Source organism: Pistacia vera, unplaced genomic scaffold (assembly GCF_008641045.1).
Source record: "Pistacia vera cultivar Batoury unplaced genomic scaffold, PisVer_v2 Contig78, whole genome shotgun sequence".
Classification (NCBI taxonomy): domain Eukaryota; kingdom Viridiplantae; phylum Streptophyta; class Magnoliopsida; order Sapindales; family Anacardiaceae; genus Pistacia; species Pistacia vera.
This window is the reverse complement of record NW_022196645.1, coordinates 2,717,576-2,735,039: the sequence shown is the minus strand read 5'-3', so window position 1 is coordinate 2,735,039 and position 17,464 is coordinate 2,717,576. Positions and strand designations below refer to the sequence as shown.

The following is a 17,464-nucleotide window of genomic DNA, read 5'->3' as shown; positions in this document are numbered from 1 at the left end:
CAGAAGTTAAAAATTAAAACATCCATATATCAAAAGACATCAGGAGGAAAGCATTGTGGGATTTGATTATTTTCTTTCTTCACTTCCAAATCTTGCAATTGCTCTTGATAACTTGACATCATCTTCTTCTACTCCTCGCCCTCTTTCAGATGCTGTTCATGTTGAATGAACACTGCCCGTTTGAGGATCCGGTTCTCTTTCATTAACTTATCAGTAAGCTCTTTCTGCTTTGCGTTTACCAAGCTCTCAAAATCCCTAGCGCAGAGTCTGGCATCATCCAAAGAAAAGCTTTCATCATCTCATTAACGAATAAATCTGCCCATTGTTCAGAACCGTTGTTCGAGTCTGGAGATTGTTTTTCGTATTTGCAGGCTCTAAGGAAAGACCTTGGAGGTCTTTGATGGCAAGCTCCAAGGCATTGTGTAAATATTCTTGGGATTCAAGACTAGACAACATGGTTTTGTTTCTGCGAGAATGAACAAATTTGGGATTGCAAAAGAAAAACGAAATTAAAAAGATGAAGAGAAGAAAATTAAGAGAGTGTAATTATATGATAGATAGAATGAAGAAGGCCAGCAATATATATAAATAGATGAAGATTATGGTTTTCTAATACGATTTTGTAAGGACTTTTAGAAACTATATTGTATTCGGAAAGCAAAATTAGGTCGGGTTAGGTAAAAAAAAAAAATCTAATAGATATTACTAGATACCCGGAAATATGTTATGGAAGACAAATCTATCTCTAACTGTAATGATCAAGTACCATAAATTGAAGCAAATCTTAATAATAATAATAATAATAAATCAATATAAATTACAGAACAATTTTTATAGGATCACTACAAATAGTGGGTATATATATATATATATATATATATATATGGTTGTTAAGAAATGACCAAAAGTTGGGGGGTTGTATGAGATAACCAATTTTTTTTTTAACACTAAACCTTTCGATCCAAGTATATGGCATTTCGCCAAAACTACCCTCATATAATTATTCACTTTTTGTGTCGTTTTGCAAGATTTTTGAACTTTGATACTCCGGACGTTGCTTTAAAACCTCTAGCAAGTGCTGATTTATTTGCTTTATCAGTGTATTCTTTAGAGGAGTTCACCATCCCTCTAACCAATAAAGGAATTTTATAAATTCTTTCTTAAATTTTTGAATGTTTATAAGAATCATTGTTATTATTTTCTTTTTAAACACTATTATATCCATATTTAAGGTAGAAGATGAGGGCTAAAGATAAAAACAAATATGTGGTTTAAAAATCACTTCTGTATTTCTCATTCAAACACTTCTTTTGATACATTTGAAACAATTTTAAGAATTAAAGGGGAAGAATTTAGAGGTGAGCAAAAAGCCTGGGCCCAAAGGGTCTTGTCCCAAGGCCAGTTCCTTAAGAAGACCGGTCCCCGTGGGACCAGTATCGGGACTAGCCCAAGCCTTGGGGAGGGGTGACGGCCCTAGGCCGTCCTACGCCCGGGCCCGGTTAATTTCAAAAGTCTCATAACAATTAATCAAAACCTCCTATAATATACGAAATACATAGTAAATTTAAGGGTTAAAATATAATTTTTTTATCAGGCCTACATAGGACCGGTCCTATATATGCCAGGCTCGAGCCTAAGAGCAGTTTAGGCCCAAGGCCGATCCCAACCAATTTGGGCTCGATCCTTGAGGGCCTAGGCCGGTCCATTTGCCCACCTCTAGGGAAGATAGCGTTAAAACAATTTTGAGATTATAAAGTAGTAGGGTTTAAAAAAAAAAGAAAAAACAAAATAGATAAAAGACACTTATAGAGTTTATGCGGTGTTATAAGCAAAAAAATCATTTTAAAAACTTTCAAGGCGGTGTTTCTTAAGCCCCACTTAACCTTTTTGCAAGCCAAAAATTAATTAAAAAAATCAATTTTATATATATTTTAGTTTATTTAAAAATTATCCTTTTTTTAATTTACTTTTATTTTCTATAAGCATAAACAACGGGATTTCATAAAAGATCCTTATTAATTTAATACTTGTCTTTTTTTTTTTATTGTAAGTAAGCTTTTATAAAAAGCGGGAAAGAATGTACAAAAGGCCTAAAAATCGGCCAACCTACCTCAGGACAAGCCCTAGGTTAGGAGCAAAAGAATGATACTATCTAAGTCTACCCCTAACCTTCTCTTTTTCCCATTCCTTTTGGCAAAGAAATGGACCCAAGCGGAGATTAAAAAATACAATGAATCCCACCTACCACAGGACATGTCCTGGGTTAGGTTCAAAAGTATCAAAATACAAAAACCATATGCATTAGCATTTACAAGAAGAATTCCATAAACATGTACATTAACAAGGTAGGGCCCGTTAATGACACAAAGACAAAGTACTAGATCAACACCCCAAGTCTTCCAATTGCCAAAGTAGCCTCGTCTAGCATAATTAACCGCTAGGATGTCATATAACCAAATCCCCTTACACCACCAAAAACCCATCACTTAACAACAAACCATAAAATTAGCTCCCATGGGATGTTTTAAAAATAGACATGGGAAGACCCCATTTCTCTGCAATTCTTCTATTGTAGGTATTCTTTATGATCTTGCTAAGGTCCATAGCTCTCTCCCTCACCACATTCTTGATGGAGTTGTAGAGAGTAAGTGCATCCTTGCATTCCCCACCAAAAATCCGGCTATTCCTCTCCTCCAAATAGAGTAAACGGTGGCTCCCAAACTTAGCTTCCCTATAGAGTACTTTGGCTTGTTCTTCCTCCACCTACTAGTTATGTGCTTAACATATTCGTTCCAAGGCCGAGTGACATACCCAAGAGAAGAGGGCTCAAGGATACGATTCCAAATCCTTTGGGTGAAAGGACAAGCAAAAAAGAGATGATCGATCGTTTCTTGCCCATGATTACAAAAACAACATAGATTGCTAGAAGCTATTCCATACCTCATCAGTTTGTCCCTAGTCTGAAGCCGATCCTTACATGCCATCCACGTGATCATGGAGTGTTGTGGAATAACTTTTGGGAACCATACAAGGTGATGCCATTCCACTCGGTGTTGGTGCACATGAGCAACCTCCCAAGCCGATTTTATAGAGAACTTACCGGATGCATTAGGCTTCCAAACAACCACGTCCTCGCCCTCCTTTGGATCAAAGTTGATAGAATCCTTCATGTCCATCAAAGCCCAAAAATTAGCTGTTGGCCATCTCTACCTTGTCGCATCCCAAATCTCACACACCTTAGCAAGATGATATAGCCCTGAATCATACACAATGCAATTGCCATATCTATCCTTGAGAGGGCCTCTTGGGTGCCAATTATCATGCCAAACATAAGTTGCTTGACCATTTCCGATGATGGCTTTGATGTGCTCTCTAGCTTCCCTTCTAAGCTTCAAAATGCTCCTCCAAGCCCAAGAAGCATCCGAAGGTATATGAATCTCCCAAAAGCTCTTCTTTGCCAAGTAGGTTGCTTTGATCTACTCAACCCATCTAGAGCCACTACGTATTTGATTAAGGTTCCAAACATGTCTTGTCATGGCTGCCTCATTCCAATCTTTAGCTCTCACAATCCCTAACCCACCTTCTTCAATAGGGACACAAACCTCTTCCCATGCAACTTTGGCCTCTGAGGTTTTCGTGTCAATCCCAGATCAAAGGAAAGCCTTTAACTTAGCATCAATTTCATTGAGGATCTTTGAAGGGAGCAAGAAAGTAGATGACCAATAAACTTGAATGCTAAAAAGAATAACTTTAATGAGAATTACCCGACCAGCATAAGAGAGGAATTTGCTTTGCCAAAATTGAATGCGAGCCAAGATTTTGTCCACCAAAGGTTTGCAATCAGCAAGGAAAAGTTTTTTGGTTATGGGAGGGACACCCAAATACTTCATTGGTAGCTTTCCTTCTTGATACCCAAGGATCGACAAAAGAGCTTGTTTGCTCTCCTCACTCATCTCGGAGAAGAAAATGTTGCTTTTTGAGGGGTTTGCTTTTAATCCCGCCCAAAAAGTGAAACGATCCAATGCTCTCTTGACAATACCAAGAGAGTTTTCATCCGCGTGGCAAAAGATCATTAAATCATCTGCAAAACAAAGATTTAACTCTTTGCACCTCCAATGATGCTTAAAAGAAGGTTCACCTGCTGTTCTATTTAGAAGTTTTGATAGCACCTCCATGGCAATCACAAAGAGATAAGGAGAGATAGGATCTCCCTACCTAAGCTCTCTAGACTTGCTAAAGAATCCGGTTAATTCCATATTAACGGCTATGAAGTATTTAGGAGTTTTAATGCACTCTTCTACCCACTCAATAAACTTCAAAGGAAATCCGAAAAGCTCCAAAGCTTTAATAACAAAATCCCATCTTACAGAATCATAAGCTTTCATAAGGTTTACCTTCATTGCACATCTAGACCTTTTGGTTTACCTTCATTGCACATCTAGACCTTTTGGCCGACTTCCTATCATAGTTATGGAGAAGTTCTTGGCTCAAGAGGATATTGTCCACAATTCCATCTTCCCCTCCCCCCCCCCCCCCCCCCCCCCCCCCCCCCCCCCCCCCCCCCCCCTGTGGAAGGCACCTTGGGCTTTGTTGATGAACTTATAATCTTGGATATGCATTTGTAGATGGTGTTACAACATGAGATCGGCCGAAACTCACTACAAGATGAAGGGTTTTCATTCTTTGGGACTAAAGCAATAATGGCACAATTCACCTCTCAAAGCATCTTCCCAGACTTAAAGAAATTTTGGATTGCTTTAACAACATCATGACCTACAATATCCCAAGTTTTTTTAAAGAAAAAAGCTCCATAACCATCTGGCCCCGGTGCTTTGTCTTTACTCATTCCAAACATGGTCTCTTAAATATCTTCTTTGGAAATCTCACTAATCATGGAGTTGGCCTCCTCCTCCAAAATAACAGGGGTGGTGAGTTCCTCCATGCCCTCATAGGAAACACCTACACACTTATTTTCGAAAAGATTGGAGTAGAAAGACACAAACTCCTCTTTGATTCTATCTTGATCACTAGTAACCAAATCTTCCCCAATTTCCAAGGACACAATCCTATTCCTATTCATCCATCCAGCAATCAATTTAAAGAAGTAAGAAGTGTTGGCATCCCCTTCCCGTAACCATTTAACCCTAGACTTTTGCTTGGCTAAAGATTCTTCGGCTTTTGAAAGCTTGACCATCTTTTCCACCTTAACTTTCTTCTTTTGCAAAAGAGGACCATCAACTGGATCCACAAAAAGCCTTTCTTGGACTTGAGCTAGATCGTCTCTAGCAAATTTCACTCTTTCCGAAATGTTCAAGAACTCTTTTCTATCTAGTCTTTTAAGCTTAACCTTCAACACTTTTAGCTTAGAGACCAGCCTATACATGGGGTTACCTTTCACCTCCAAACTCCACACTCTCTCAACCATAGGTAAAAAGTCCTCATGCTCTGCCTAAATATTGAAAAACTTGAAAGGGGATTTCTTACCTTGAAAGTTTAGCCCACTATCAACCACCATTGGGCAATGGTTCGATATGCCCGGAGTAAGGAAGGAAGTAAAAGAGTTGAGAAACCCGTAGCTCCAATGCTCATTACACATCACCCGATCAAGTTTGCACCAAATCCTCCTATTGAGCTCTCCTTTGTTATTCAAAGTGAGGAATGACCCAATGACATTAAGATCATCAATATCAGCTTCCTTACACATGTCATTAAACTCTTCACATTGCGAATTCTATTTATTAGAGCCTTTCTTCTTTTCCCCTACAAATCAAACCGCATTAAAGTCACCCATAATAACCCATGGCTCACGGTGGCTAACATTGGCACTCTTTCCATAGCTTATTCCTTTCCCCCACACTATTCATCCTATAAACGATAGAACAAAAGAGCATGGAATTATCTTTCAATATTCTAATCTTACAAAGAATTACTTGAGTCGAAGCTTGGATAACTTGCACATGCAAAATATCTCCATCCCAACCCACCCAAATTCTCCCCCTTTCACAAAAACAGTAGTTCTCAATCATATCCCAATTGCGAAACACTATTTTCCTAACAACATCCATATTATTCTCCTTAACCCTAGTCTCCAAAACAACACATAAACTTAAATTATTGCTACTAAAAAAATTCCTTACCTTTTTTTGTTTAATGAGGGAATTAAGCCCCCTAACATTCCACGCGGCAACTTTAACCATAGCTAAGAGGTAGCTTAAGTGGAGTTCTCGCCTTCTTCGCTAGTTTTTTTCTTTGATTCTTAGAAAGGCTTTCATTTTCCTTCTCCAATCTTTCCTTTTCATCCATGCGCACCAGGGTCCCAAACGGTTGACAAATTGGAGAGTGAGTTCCCATATCATCCTCCTCAAACTTATTCAAGAAATCAGCCTTGGTTGTTGGAGTTCTCTCATCTCTATCCTTATTGGTATTCGCGAGTTTCTCCCCCAAAACCGCTTTACCACACTCTGTTTCTCTTTCCAACCCCTCCTCAATACCATTCCCTCTCTTCCTCTCCTCCCCATTAGCAATATCTCTCATTTCCTCACCCTCTTTGGATAGCACCACAAATTGGTTCACACTCTCACAAGGTTTAGGGCCTCACTTTCCTTCTTTCCCTCTACCCTTTCCTTACTTCTCGAAGGACACTCATATTCTTCTTACTAGCAACTCGTCTCCATTCTTGCACATGAGGAGAAGTCGGCTTGTTGGGTAACAACGGTCTAGTTTCCTTAGGAGCCAAATGACAATTTCTTTGACATGCCTAAATGTTTTGCACCAAGCACAAGTAAATGGCTTCCACGCAAACTCCACCTTAACTAAGGCAATCTCACCACTTGACATCTCTAGCTCAAATTCCTTCTTAAACTCTGCCGAGGAATCCATCTCAACACACACTTTAGCAAACTCAAGCCTTTCACCCGATTCGGTAATATTGTCTATATAAAGAGGGGTGCCTATTACACTTGCTATATGGCTTAAACCCTTAGAGGTCCATAACTCAAGAGGGATACCATAGAATTTTGCCCATATGCGTACCCTAGTAATCTTATTCATAGCCAACAACAAATTAGGAGTCCATAACTTCAAAAAGAAAGGTTGCCCTTCTATGAACCATGGACCACCCTCCAACACATCCATTTTAGTAACCTCATATAGGAACTTGAGCAAATAGCCCCCATGCCCATATGAAGTGACCCCCACTGCTCCAAAACGGCTCCAATTTCTCTCAATATAGCCCTTTACTTGGTAAAACGATAATTTCTTCCCAAGGAAAAACCCGACTAGACAATTACTCTATTTGTCTATGCTTAAAGCCGCAATTTCAATAGGGATTGAAAGTCCAATCTTAGCACCCTCCTTACTCATATTTGGTTTGACATATTCAAGGGAAATATCAAACCTCTTTGAGACAAGAACACTTGTCCAAACTCCTTTTTCCTCCCCTTTCACCGGTTTTTCATCACCACAACGATTTGGCTTCTCAATTCTATTCACTCCACCCACCACTTTACTTGGAAGAGGAGGGTAATCCTTAGAAATCTCATCAACTTTTGTTGCCACATTTTCATAAATTCTTCCCTTTCCATTAGAGCAACTCCCTAGCTTTGGGTTGAAATCACCATTAGCCAATAGCACATCATTTTGGCCTGAATTTTCTATAGCAATAGGTGCCCCTTCAACCTTACAACTCTTATCCACACCATGGTAGATTATGTCCTTCCCATTTTCACCAGCCCTAGAAGAAACTTGGTTACCCTCCAAAGCACTCTTGGATTCAGCACAAACAGCTCCTCTATCCACCCAAATAATTTCACCTTCTTCAAATTCGAAATTCCCTCCATTAAAAGGTTTCACCAATCGAACTTGGACATACTCTCTATTAGAAATGAAAGCCCATTTCAAGACTTCATTAGGCATTAATTGGCTCACCAAAAGACCATTCCTCACACTTTTAATCTTTTTTTCCACAATGTTTGGATGCTGCTCACTCAAACCAGGGTTTTTCCCATGTTCAACAGCCTCCATTGGAGGCAAGGAAGAGAAGTGGCAAAAAAAATTGAAAAAGTTTTGTACTCTTTCTTTTTTTTACTCACTTGATGACATGACACCTAAGGTGATGTGGTACATGTGGCAGGATGGGGGATGATGAGGCAATGAGGTGGCATGACAAATGAAATGATAAGGTGATGTGGAATTTGTTAGAAAAAGGATAAAGCAATCACAATAACCAATAGGAAGAGGTGAGGTGGAAAATAAAATCACTTATAGAGCTTGCTATTAACCAATCCAAAGGATAAGAAATTTGAGTATCCAATAAGAAAACAAGGAAATCCAAAGAGATAGGGAAATCTTAGCCAAAAAAGAGGAAGGAGAAACAAACGAAGAACCACTCCAACTTTTCAAACAAAGGAGATCAAAACTGACCAACAAACCAAAAGAACTCCAACCACAAACCTCAACCTTTGATGACCAGCAAAAACCAACTAAAAGCAACACACTCCCACTTCAGATCTTCCAAGCAAAATCGCATAAGAACATCAAAAAAACAACCAAACCTCAAAAGAACAAACACAAAGCTGCTCCACAATCACGCAAATCAAACTCAACAATACACAATAGCTCCAACAACACCACAACAACCAGAGAAAAGCAGGCCTGAACAAAACCCAAACGGGTCACACAAGAAGCAGTAAAGGAAACCCGAAACTGGACAAAGAAGAGAGCAAACAAACTGGAACTTGAAGAAAAACACACAACTGAACTGAACCAAAACGAAAAAACAGAAAAAATAGGAAAAAAAACAAAGGACGGGGGAAGGGGAGGAGGTGGTGGATGGATACGAACGGAGGTGGAGGATGGATAAGGAAAGGGGTTGGAGGAGGAGGGGTTAGAGATGGAGAACGATGAATGAAAAGAATGGGAAATGTGGTGGATGGGAGTTGGCGGGTGGAGGAAGGATGAAAGGGAATGTGTTTGGGTTTGACTAATCCTCCTTGTCTCTTTTTTTAAGAATCTCTTTTCAGATAAATGTGTGGGATGTTTTGCTAAACTAAGTAACTTAATGTAGAATTATCCATAATCTAACAAGAAAACAAGTTAAGTGTTTTACTTCAACCAAAAGACAAAAGCTGTAGTGAGATAGACGAATAAAGTGATAAAAAGTTTTGGAAGAGTTAATTAAAAATTCTAAAAAATTTATACAACTTAATTAGTAATTGAATTGGAAAAGGAAAAGATTAAATTAAATCAAATAAAAGAGATTTGATCTTATAATGTTTTAAAATTGGAAAACTTGTTTAAAGGGTTCTGATATGAATAGACCAATTTGGTAATTTTGTACATAATATATATATTTTAAATCTTAAAAAACTAATAATGGGGTATATAAAATAAAGAATTTAGATGGGGCTCAAATAATAACACGCTTAATTTAATTATGGGGTCAATAGAACCAGTCATTTATAATCCATTTTCTGCTTGACCATACTAGTATATAAGAGAAGTGATTTTTAGCCCCTATTATTTTTGGTTTTAGCCCTCATCTTCAAGTTTAAGTGGGGATAAAATTGTAATAAAAAATTTTTGTTCTTCTTTCATACTTTTATTTCATAGTTGATGTTTGCATTTATAAAAAAAATTCAAATCAATCAAACTTAACAAGAAAACATGAGACAGAACCAATCAATATCATAATCATACAATTATGAATTAATTTCTTATAGCATTACATCCTCAAAGCTCTTACAATCAAGTAATCACTTTTAAATCCCGTTTTCATATCCATTAAAACAAAACGTGCAATATCACAAATTCCTATTGATGAAATTTTGTGTTGTAATGTTAATTTTAATGTTTTAAATTTAATTTTAATTTTTTATAATTGTAAGTATAAAAATTAAAATTTTTAATATAATTATACCCTTACTTAAAATTGAAGATGAAGGCTAAAGATAAAAAGAATGAGACTAAAAATCACTTCCGAATAGGGATGGGCACAGGCCAAGTCGGGGTCGTAGACCCCATTCCCTGTCCTCGTCCCCAATATCCACTCCCATGATTGTCCCCAACCCGTGGGGATGAAGTCACTCCCATCCCCCTCCGCCCCGCCTTGATGAATGGGGATTCACGGGGAAATTGCCCCGTGGGGATTTTATCCCCGAACCGAGATTTTTGCCCCGTAGGGATCAAAACATTCTACATGTTCCTAGGACAATAATCTTAAATTATTGTAATTATTTTAATTGTGAAAATTTAATTTAATAAATACACAAACACAGTATACAATGTTAAAATTTAAATGTCACACAAAATATCTCTAGAATTTGAATACAAATCTTAGACACAATGTGCCAAAATTAAGGCATTTAATTTTCAAATGCTAAGATTGGAAGTGAAAATCAAATATTTGTATAGCTCTACCATATTCTACAAAATTATTAGTATAACTTCTTAACTCTTTTGATATATTCTACCAAATTTCTTACTATAAATCAATTGTATACATGCTTAGGCTTAATTAATTAATTTTTTTATAAAATTAATATAATAATATTCAATCTTAACATAATTTACAAGGTAAATTGATTAATTATTCAATTGTATGCATGCTTAGTTAATTAATTAATTTTTCATAGAATTAATATAACTATATTCAATCTTAACATAATTTATTAGGTAAATTGATTAATTATTTATAAAGCACTATCTCCACTATACCTAATAAAATTAGTCCATTTGTGAAAGGGACAAATCTTATTATCCCAAGTTCCTAACATTGGTTAAGTTTAACATCATAGTTAATTGATCAATTAATTAATTAAAAGGATAATTGTATTTGTGTAATTTGTAAGTCGTTAACATTAAATAATTGTGTATATTCTTATATTGGTTTTGTAAATTGTAATAATCTAATCAAATTTATTTTTGAGGAATGTATTATTAATTTTTGAAATTCAAAAAATAATAATAAATATATTTAATTATTAAACTCTCTCATTTAAATTATTTTTTCTTTAAATTTGATACAAATATTAGAAAGTTATAAAAATAAATATCATAAATTTAGATACATTACTTAATAAAAACCATGATTTAGACTTTAATTTTATATACAATCTTGTTAAAAAAAAAAAAAAAATTCTCAATTAAAGAACAGTATACGAGGTAGGGTAGGTCTCCACGAGGGCGGGATTGCCGGGCCGAGCCAGGTCGGGGATTTTTTAAAGGACCATCCTTGGTCACATCCCTGACATTTTCGAGGATTCCCTGCCCAATTTGGGCCGGGGTAAACATCCATCCCTGCTTCCAAATGTATAATTTTCATGGCAAAGTCTAATGGTCCACAAGGGCGGTGGACTGGCCTGAAAATATGTTAATTTTTATTAATTTTCTACAACTGGCCGGCGTTTGAAATGATTGTGTTTGGGAGTTCACTGGATTTCTTCTGCTTGTATTTTTTTCTGCCATCGTTTTCTTTTCTATTTTAATAAATTATGACTTTGCCACCTAAAAGTTTGAGATTTATTCTTCATATTTAAATATATTTCAGTAGCAATGTTAGAGAAGAAACCAGTTATTTTCATAAATTAATTATGTCATGTAGTAAATATTTTATTTATTTATTTTATGTCTCTATTCAATCACACAATATTCATCCGTTGAGTTTGTGTTAGGAATTAAAAATAGATTTGAAATATGCAAAAAGACTTAGAATAAGACAGAGATTATTAATGGAAGATTATGTTTGGCATTACCAATGGCTGAGGGAATGGCATGTGACCAACTCTTCAAATTGAATTGGATTAGACACCAGGTCAGACACCAATCAAGTCAACAAATTTATTTATTTTGTTTTTAATTTCTAATGAAGTACTTAAAGATGCTAACCCTGTTAACATAATTATAAAATCATTTATCATACTCATCCATAATTGTAATTAAATTTCATCTCTCCCTCTCTCTATGTATTTTTGTAATTAGTTGGACAATCAGAACTACATAATTGACATCTTAATTATTATAAAAAAAAAATTCAAATATTTTTTTAATGAAAAATAATAAACATTGCCTTATTTAAATAAATATAGAATTAAATTACCTACAAGTTGCAAAGTTTATGTGAATGAACATGCAAAACCATCAACTACGAGCCTTCCACAACTTCTAAATAGATCTAAAATCTAATATTAGTCAACAATTGCAACTTGCTACAAATTAAATCATCTTATCTTATGAATTCGTATTTATATGTTTAATTAGTAAATCATTTCATAATCAAATTTCTTCTTTAAAAGTAATTAATTAATATTTTGTTGAAAAAATGTCAATTATAATTAGCATGATTCAATGTATTAAGAATATCATAAAAATAATAGTAATTAAATGAAATCAAATAAAATCCATTATTCTTTTCATGTGCAATTACCAAAACTTATTATCTCAGTCAATTACAACTTATTCCGCTATTTGCAAGAACATGATGCTCTTCTAATTCTTTAGTTGTATATTGATATAAGAGTTAATTTTAATTTATTAAATAAATATTATTTTTATTTTGAAAGTCAAATTTATATTTTGATATATCTTCTAGATTTTTCCCTATTAAAGGGCCTACATCTAGTTAAGCTCTACATGTTAAGGTCCCGGTTCTTTTTAGAGTAAACTGACTTTTTTACACTCAAATAATAGTTTAATGACACTTTCCTACCCATAAAATTTTAAAATATTAATTTAGTACCTAAATTTATATTCAATTTCTGATTCCGACATCATTGAAACCCCATACCACTAACATTCTTTTTCTCGATCATCACTCATTAAAACCCCTCAAAACTTACTCATGCCGACTCTGCCAATCGTGGGCAATAGAACCATTAGGGTTGTGCAGTCGCCCCTCCCAAGTCAAATTTTGACAAATCCCAACCATTAAAATCCAAACTTCCACCACCAAAAGACTCATCGACATTCCCTCTTCAAAAACCCCCATAGTTTGGACACGAGTTTACTTTCTGTTTGCCATCGGTATCTAAATTTGGACAATAAAATAGTATTTTAAAAGTTTGTGGGTGGAAAAGTGTTATTAGACCGTTATTTGGGTGGGAAAAAGTCGGTAACTCTTCTTTTTATAATGTATTTCCTATCAATTAAATAACAAAATCATATTTATTTCAATAAACAAATTTGTAATTGAAAGTTAATTATATATGGGAGTAGATTCATTTTAAATTCTGGGTTTGATTACAATGTTAGAAAACACTAATACCCTTTTTTTTTTTTTTTAATCATCGTTGAATATATACAATTTATAGTTAGTTATCATTAAAATTAATATTAATCAACATTTAAATAAATTTCTACAAGTTTATTTGTTAATTTTTACAAGTGATAATAAAACACATATTGCATATAAACCCAATTGAATTAAAACTGAATTATTGATGATTTGAACTCGCAAAGCCATTGTTAGACCATCTCCATTGAATTAAAAAAGAAGCACACCAGGATTGGAATATTTCCAGTTTTCTTTTGCGAGAGTTGTGGGGAGTAACATGCAATTGAGTTGGCAGATATATATATCCACTACTTCACTCTGATAATTCCCCACTTTTCTTATAACAAAATCATAATATATTCTCGCAAAATTGTCTATTTTCAAATCCAAATCTGGAATATCTATACAAATACGTGCTTACCACAAATTTTACCAATAACTAACCTGATTGGTATCGTTATTGCTTTAAGGAAATTATCATTGTTGTGAAAAAGACTTGGATTCAATTAACGCCAATAATTCCACTGCATGTGATCTTCCCAACCCTTAAAGGATAGGATTTCATTCAAATCCTCAATCTATATGTTTCACATAATTATTTTACACATCAAATGTCACCTCACTCTCCCTCCTCAATCCAAATATATAAATATATAATCATTTATATAACTGGCCAGAGTGTAACTGCTAGACCTTGTTCTTTAATCCCACAAGCATATTTCAATAATTAATTTTTAATTTCCAGTTCAAACTAATATTCATTAATCTCCTCCAACTCTCTCTATAAATACAAACCGAACAATAGCCAACACAACATGTGAAGCAACAGCAACTCAATACTCAGAAACCATGGAAAGTCAAAGTTTCAGTTCCATTATTTTGTCATCTCTTCTTCTTTCTCTTCTCTTAACTTCAGCTTCTGCTCAACTTCGTGAAGACTTTTACAAGACCTCGTGCCCCAATGTTGAATCCCTTGTTCGCTCTGCCGTTCAAAAGAAGTTCCAGCAGACCTTCGTCACTGCTCCGGCAACTCTCCGACTCTATTTCCACGATTGCTTCGTTCGGGTTAGTGCGTTTGTTTTTTCGCTTTCATTTGTTACAGTCAATCAACACTGAAACTGAAATTTTCTCGTTTAGAGTTTCCTTGCAGTAATAAATTGTTAATTGCTATCAGTAAACGTGATTCAAAATTTAAAGGAATGTGGATTTTTGTGAAAAAAAAAAAAAAAAAAATAGTCTAATTTTATTAATTTGTTTGTGGTAGGGATGTGATGCTTCAGTTATGCTGGCAAATAGTAGTCCTGAGAAGGATCATCCTGATGACATTTCGCTCGCCGGAGATGGATTTGACACTGTGATCAAAGCTAAGGCAGCTATCGATAGTGTTCCTCAGTGCAGAAACAAAGTCTCTTGTGCTGATATTCTAGCTCTTGCTACTAGAGATGTCGTTTCCTTGGTATGAATTGATTTTTTTCTTTTTTGAACTATTTACTGCGAAATGATCATCATATGTCAAGAAATTTTTACGTCCCCATTCATTGTTTGACTAAGGGAGATTATCATTTAAATGACACTTTTTAAAAGAAATAAAAGAAAAAGGACACCGAGTTTCATTTTTTTCCATTAGACAGACATTTTTTATCTAGTAAAAATTATTTAAAAAAATTAGAACATTCGTTTATTGATAAAAAAAAATATTTTTTTATTGATAGATAATTATATATTGAATGATACAATGTTCGTTTATTAATTAACATAAATATTTATGTCTTTTATTTTTTAGTTTTAAAATAAAAGTTTTTAATTAATTATCATAAAAGTGTTTTAAATAATGTTTATGTGAAAAGAGAGCATATATTATATAATTTTGCTCCATAAATATATGAATAGCGTAATATACCTATTTACAAGATACTTGTTCATTGATCTGAAAAGAAAATATTGCGGCACAATTTACCCTAAAATCATACAATAAAGAAGATTCTTATTATCGAAAGTTGTAAAAAAGAAAAAAGAAAAATAATAATCTATATCTTGTGTTAACCTTTTGTTTTCTTTTTATGAAACGCATGCATTCATTTCTGTTACTGAAGAATCTACCTTAATGTTTGTCCTTGTGTTATAAAAAACTATATACTTTGAACTGCTACAATATATTAATGAGCATTATGAGATTAATATAAGGAAACTATTATATGGTTTGCTGAATATATATGCAGACTGGGGGACCATTTTATAAAGTAGAATTGGGAAGACGTGATGGGAGAATATCGACAAAAGCAAGCGTTCAACGTAGACTTCCTCACCCTGAGTTTAATTTAGATCAACTTAACTCCATGTTTGCCTCACATGGTCTCACCCAAACTGATATGATCGCATTGTCAGGTATTTACTTCTAACTAATTAACTATTCATTTTTTCATAGGATTTATCGAAAATTCTCTAATCAGGATGTCGATTTCAATTATATCACGATCATGCTTAAATTTACCCGTAATTAATTAGTCATAATTTCATATTACCATTACTAATGAAAATGTCTTTTTTATATAGGCGCACATACTCTTGGATTTTCTCATTGCAGCAAATTCTTCAACAGACTTTACAACTTCAGCACCAAGAACAAGACTGATCCCACCATAAACCCTAACTATGCATCGCAACTAAAAGGAATGTGCCCCAAAAATGTTGATCCAAGAATCGCAATCAACATGGACCCATCGACGCCACAGCAGTTCGACAACGCCTACTTCAAGAACCTTAAACAAGGAATGGGGTTGTTCACCTCCGATCAAATTTTGTTCACTGATCCAAGATCAAGAGCGACGGTTGAGCTCTTTGCATCAAACAATGCAGCTTTTCAAAAAGCTTTCATTACTGCTATTACGAAGCTCGGTCGAGTCGATGTTAAGACTGGAAATCAAGGAGAAATTCGGAGAGATTGTTCTCTTGTGAACTAGAGATTTGGTTAATCTAGTATTATTAGCTAGATCAATTCTTTAGTTTGTATTATTCTAAAGCGTTTTTGTTTATTTCTTGGTCTTGTGAATTTGTTTTTTGTTTTGATTTTCGTTGGTACGTGATGAAAGGAGCGATATTTTGTTAGTAATATAAAATAATTGATGAATAATATTATGCTTACATTTTGATTAGTTGATGCCAAAGACTTACATCAGTCTTGGTCGTTTATATAGTATAAATACTTCGTTATCATCTAGAAACATTTTTTCAAGACAAAACCATATGGGTTTTAAAGCTCAAAACGGACAATACTTATGAGATGTGTTTGGATCTAACATACATCAACATTTATAGTCTTTTAGATTGAACTAAACGATTTTAAGTAATTATCTTGTATTAACTATACAAAAGAAATGGACTGTATTATTTCTTTTATTGGATCAAAATTTAATAATATAAATGGATTCATCATGTATTTTTAACATGATATTAGAACTTGAGATCAAATTAATTGATCACTGTCAAGAGAGAATCTCATCGAAACCTTACACAGTATCAAAGTTCATAAAAATCAGTACATAATAAAAGAATAATGTATATAATTATCGGCTTATAGCCTTATAGGATGTAGGATCAGGTTGTTTATAGAACTGTTGCGTAAGGCAGAAACATTTGTTAGTGTAGGCAGTAGCAAGAGACATAAAGCATATGTGAAGCCGTGGAGTAGTAAGCCAGGCATTGAAGGGACTTTGGACAAAGTTAGGGTCGATCCCCGAACGACACGTAAAATCTCATCTCATCTCTTATATCATCGTATCCAGATCTTCGATCTCAATTAGTCTCCCCAAGTAAAATTAATTTTCATATATTTATATCACCATTATCGTTTTACTTGCTACACACACTACAACCCACATGGGTATGGATTAGGACAACATTTATGATTAATATATTTTTTTAGAGCTAACGACATTAAATCTCCTTTTAAGTATGATATAAAAACAAAAATCCAGCACAATTTGCTTATTAGAATACGCTAATCTATTTATTAAAATATACCATATTTGGACCTTTGAATTTGTGCTTATCACGGGCCACCGCAACACCTTAATGGGTTTGTTTAGTACTTGCTTTCATTCAATGGGCTGTGATGGCCCATTACAAAATTGGGTATCCACATTATGATATAATATAATATTAATTATAATAAAAAAGATATTTTTATATATGTATAAT

General features: G+C 34.5%; 2 protein-coding genes across 2 annotated transcripts; one reads left to right on the top strand and one right to left on the bottom strand.

The window, feature by feature from the left end:
- Positions 1-128: 128 nt before the first annotated feature.
- On the bottom strand, positions 129-4,175 carry LOC116116663. Its single transcript, XM_031402715.1, has 4 exons — positions 3,765-4,175; positions 3,237-3,476; positions 2,941-3,164; positions 129-267 (listed from the first exon to the last, which is right to left on the bottom strand). Exons 1-4 carry the CDS (start codon positions 4,173-4,175, stop codon positions 129-131), a joined length of 1,014 nt encoding a protein of 337 aa, XP_031258575.1.
- Positions 4,176-14,094: 9,919 nt separating this feature from the next.
- LOC116116698 (peroxidase 45-like) lies at positions 14,095-16,299 on the top strand. The gene is made up of 4 exons (XM_031402747.1): positions 14,095-14,332; positions 14,532-14,723; positions 15,487-15,652; positions 15,821-16,299. The coding sequence occupies exons 1-4, from the start codon at positions 14,117-14,119 to the stop codon at positions 16,225-16,227; spliced, it is 981 nt and encodes a 326-aa protein (XP_031258607.1). The 5' UTR covers positions 14,095-14,116; the 3' UTR covers positions 16,228-16,299.
- The last annotated feature ends 1,165 nt before the right edge of the window (positions 16,300-17,464 follow it).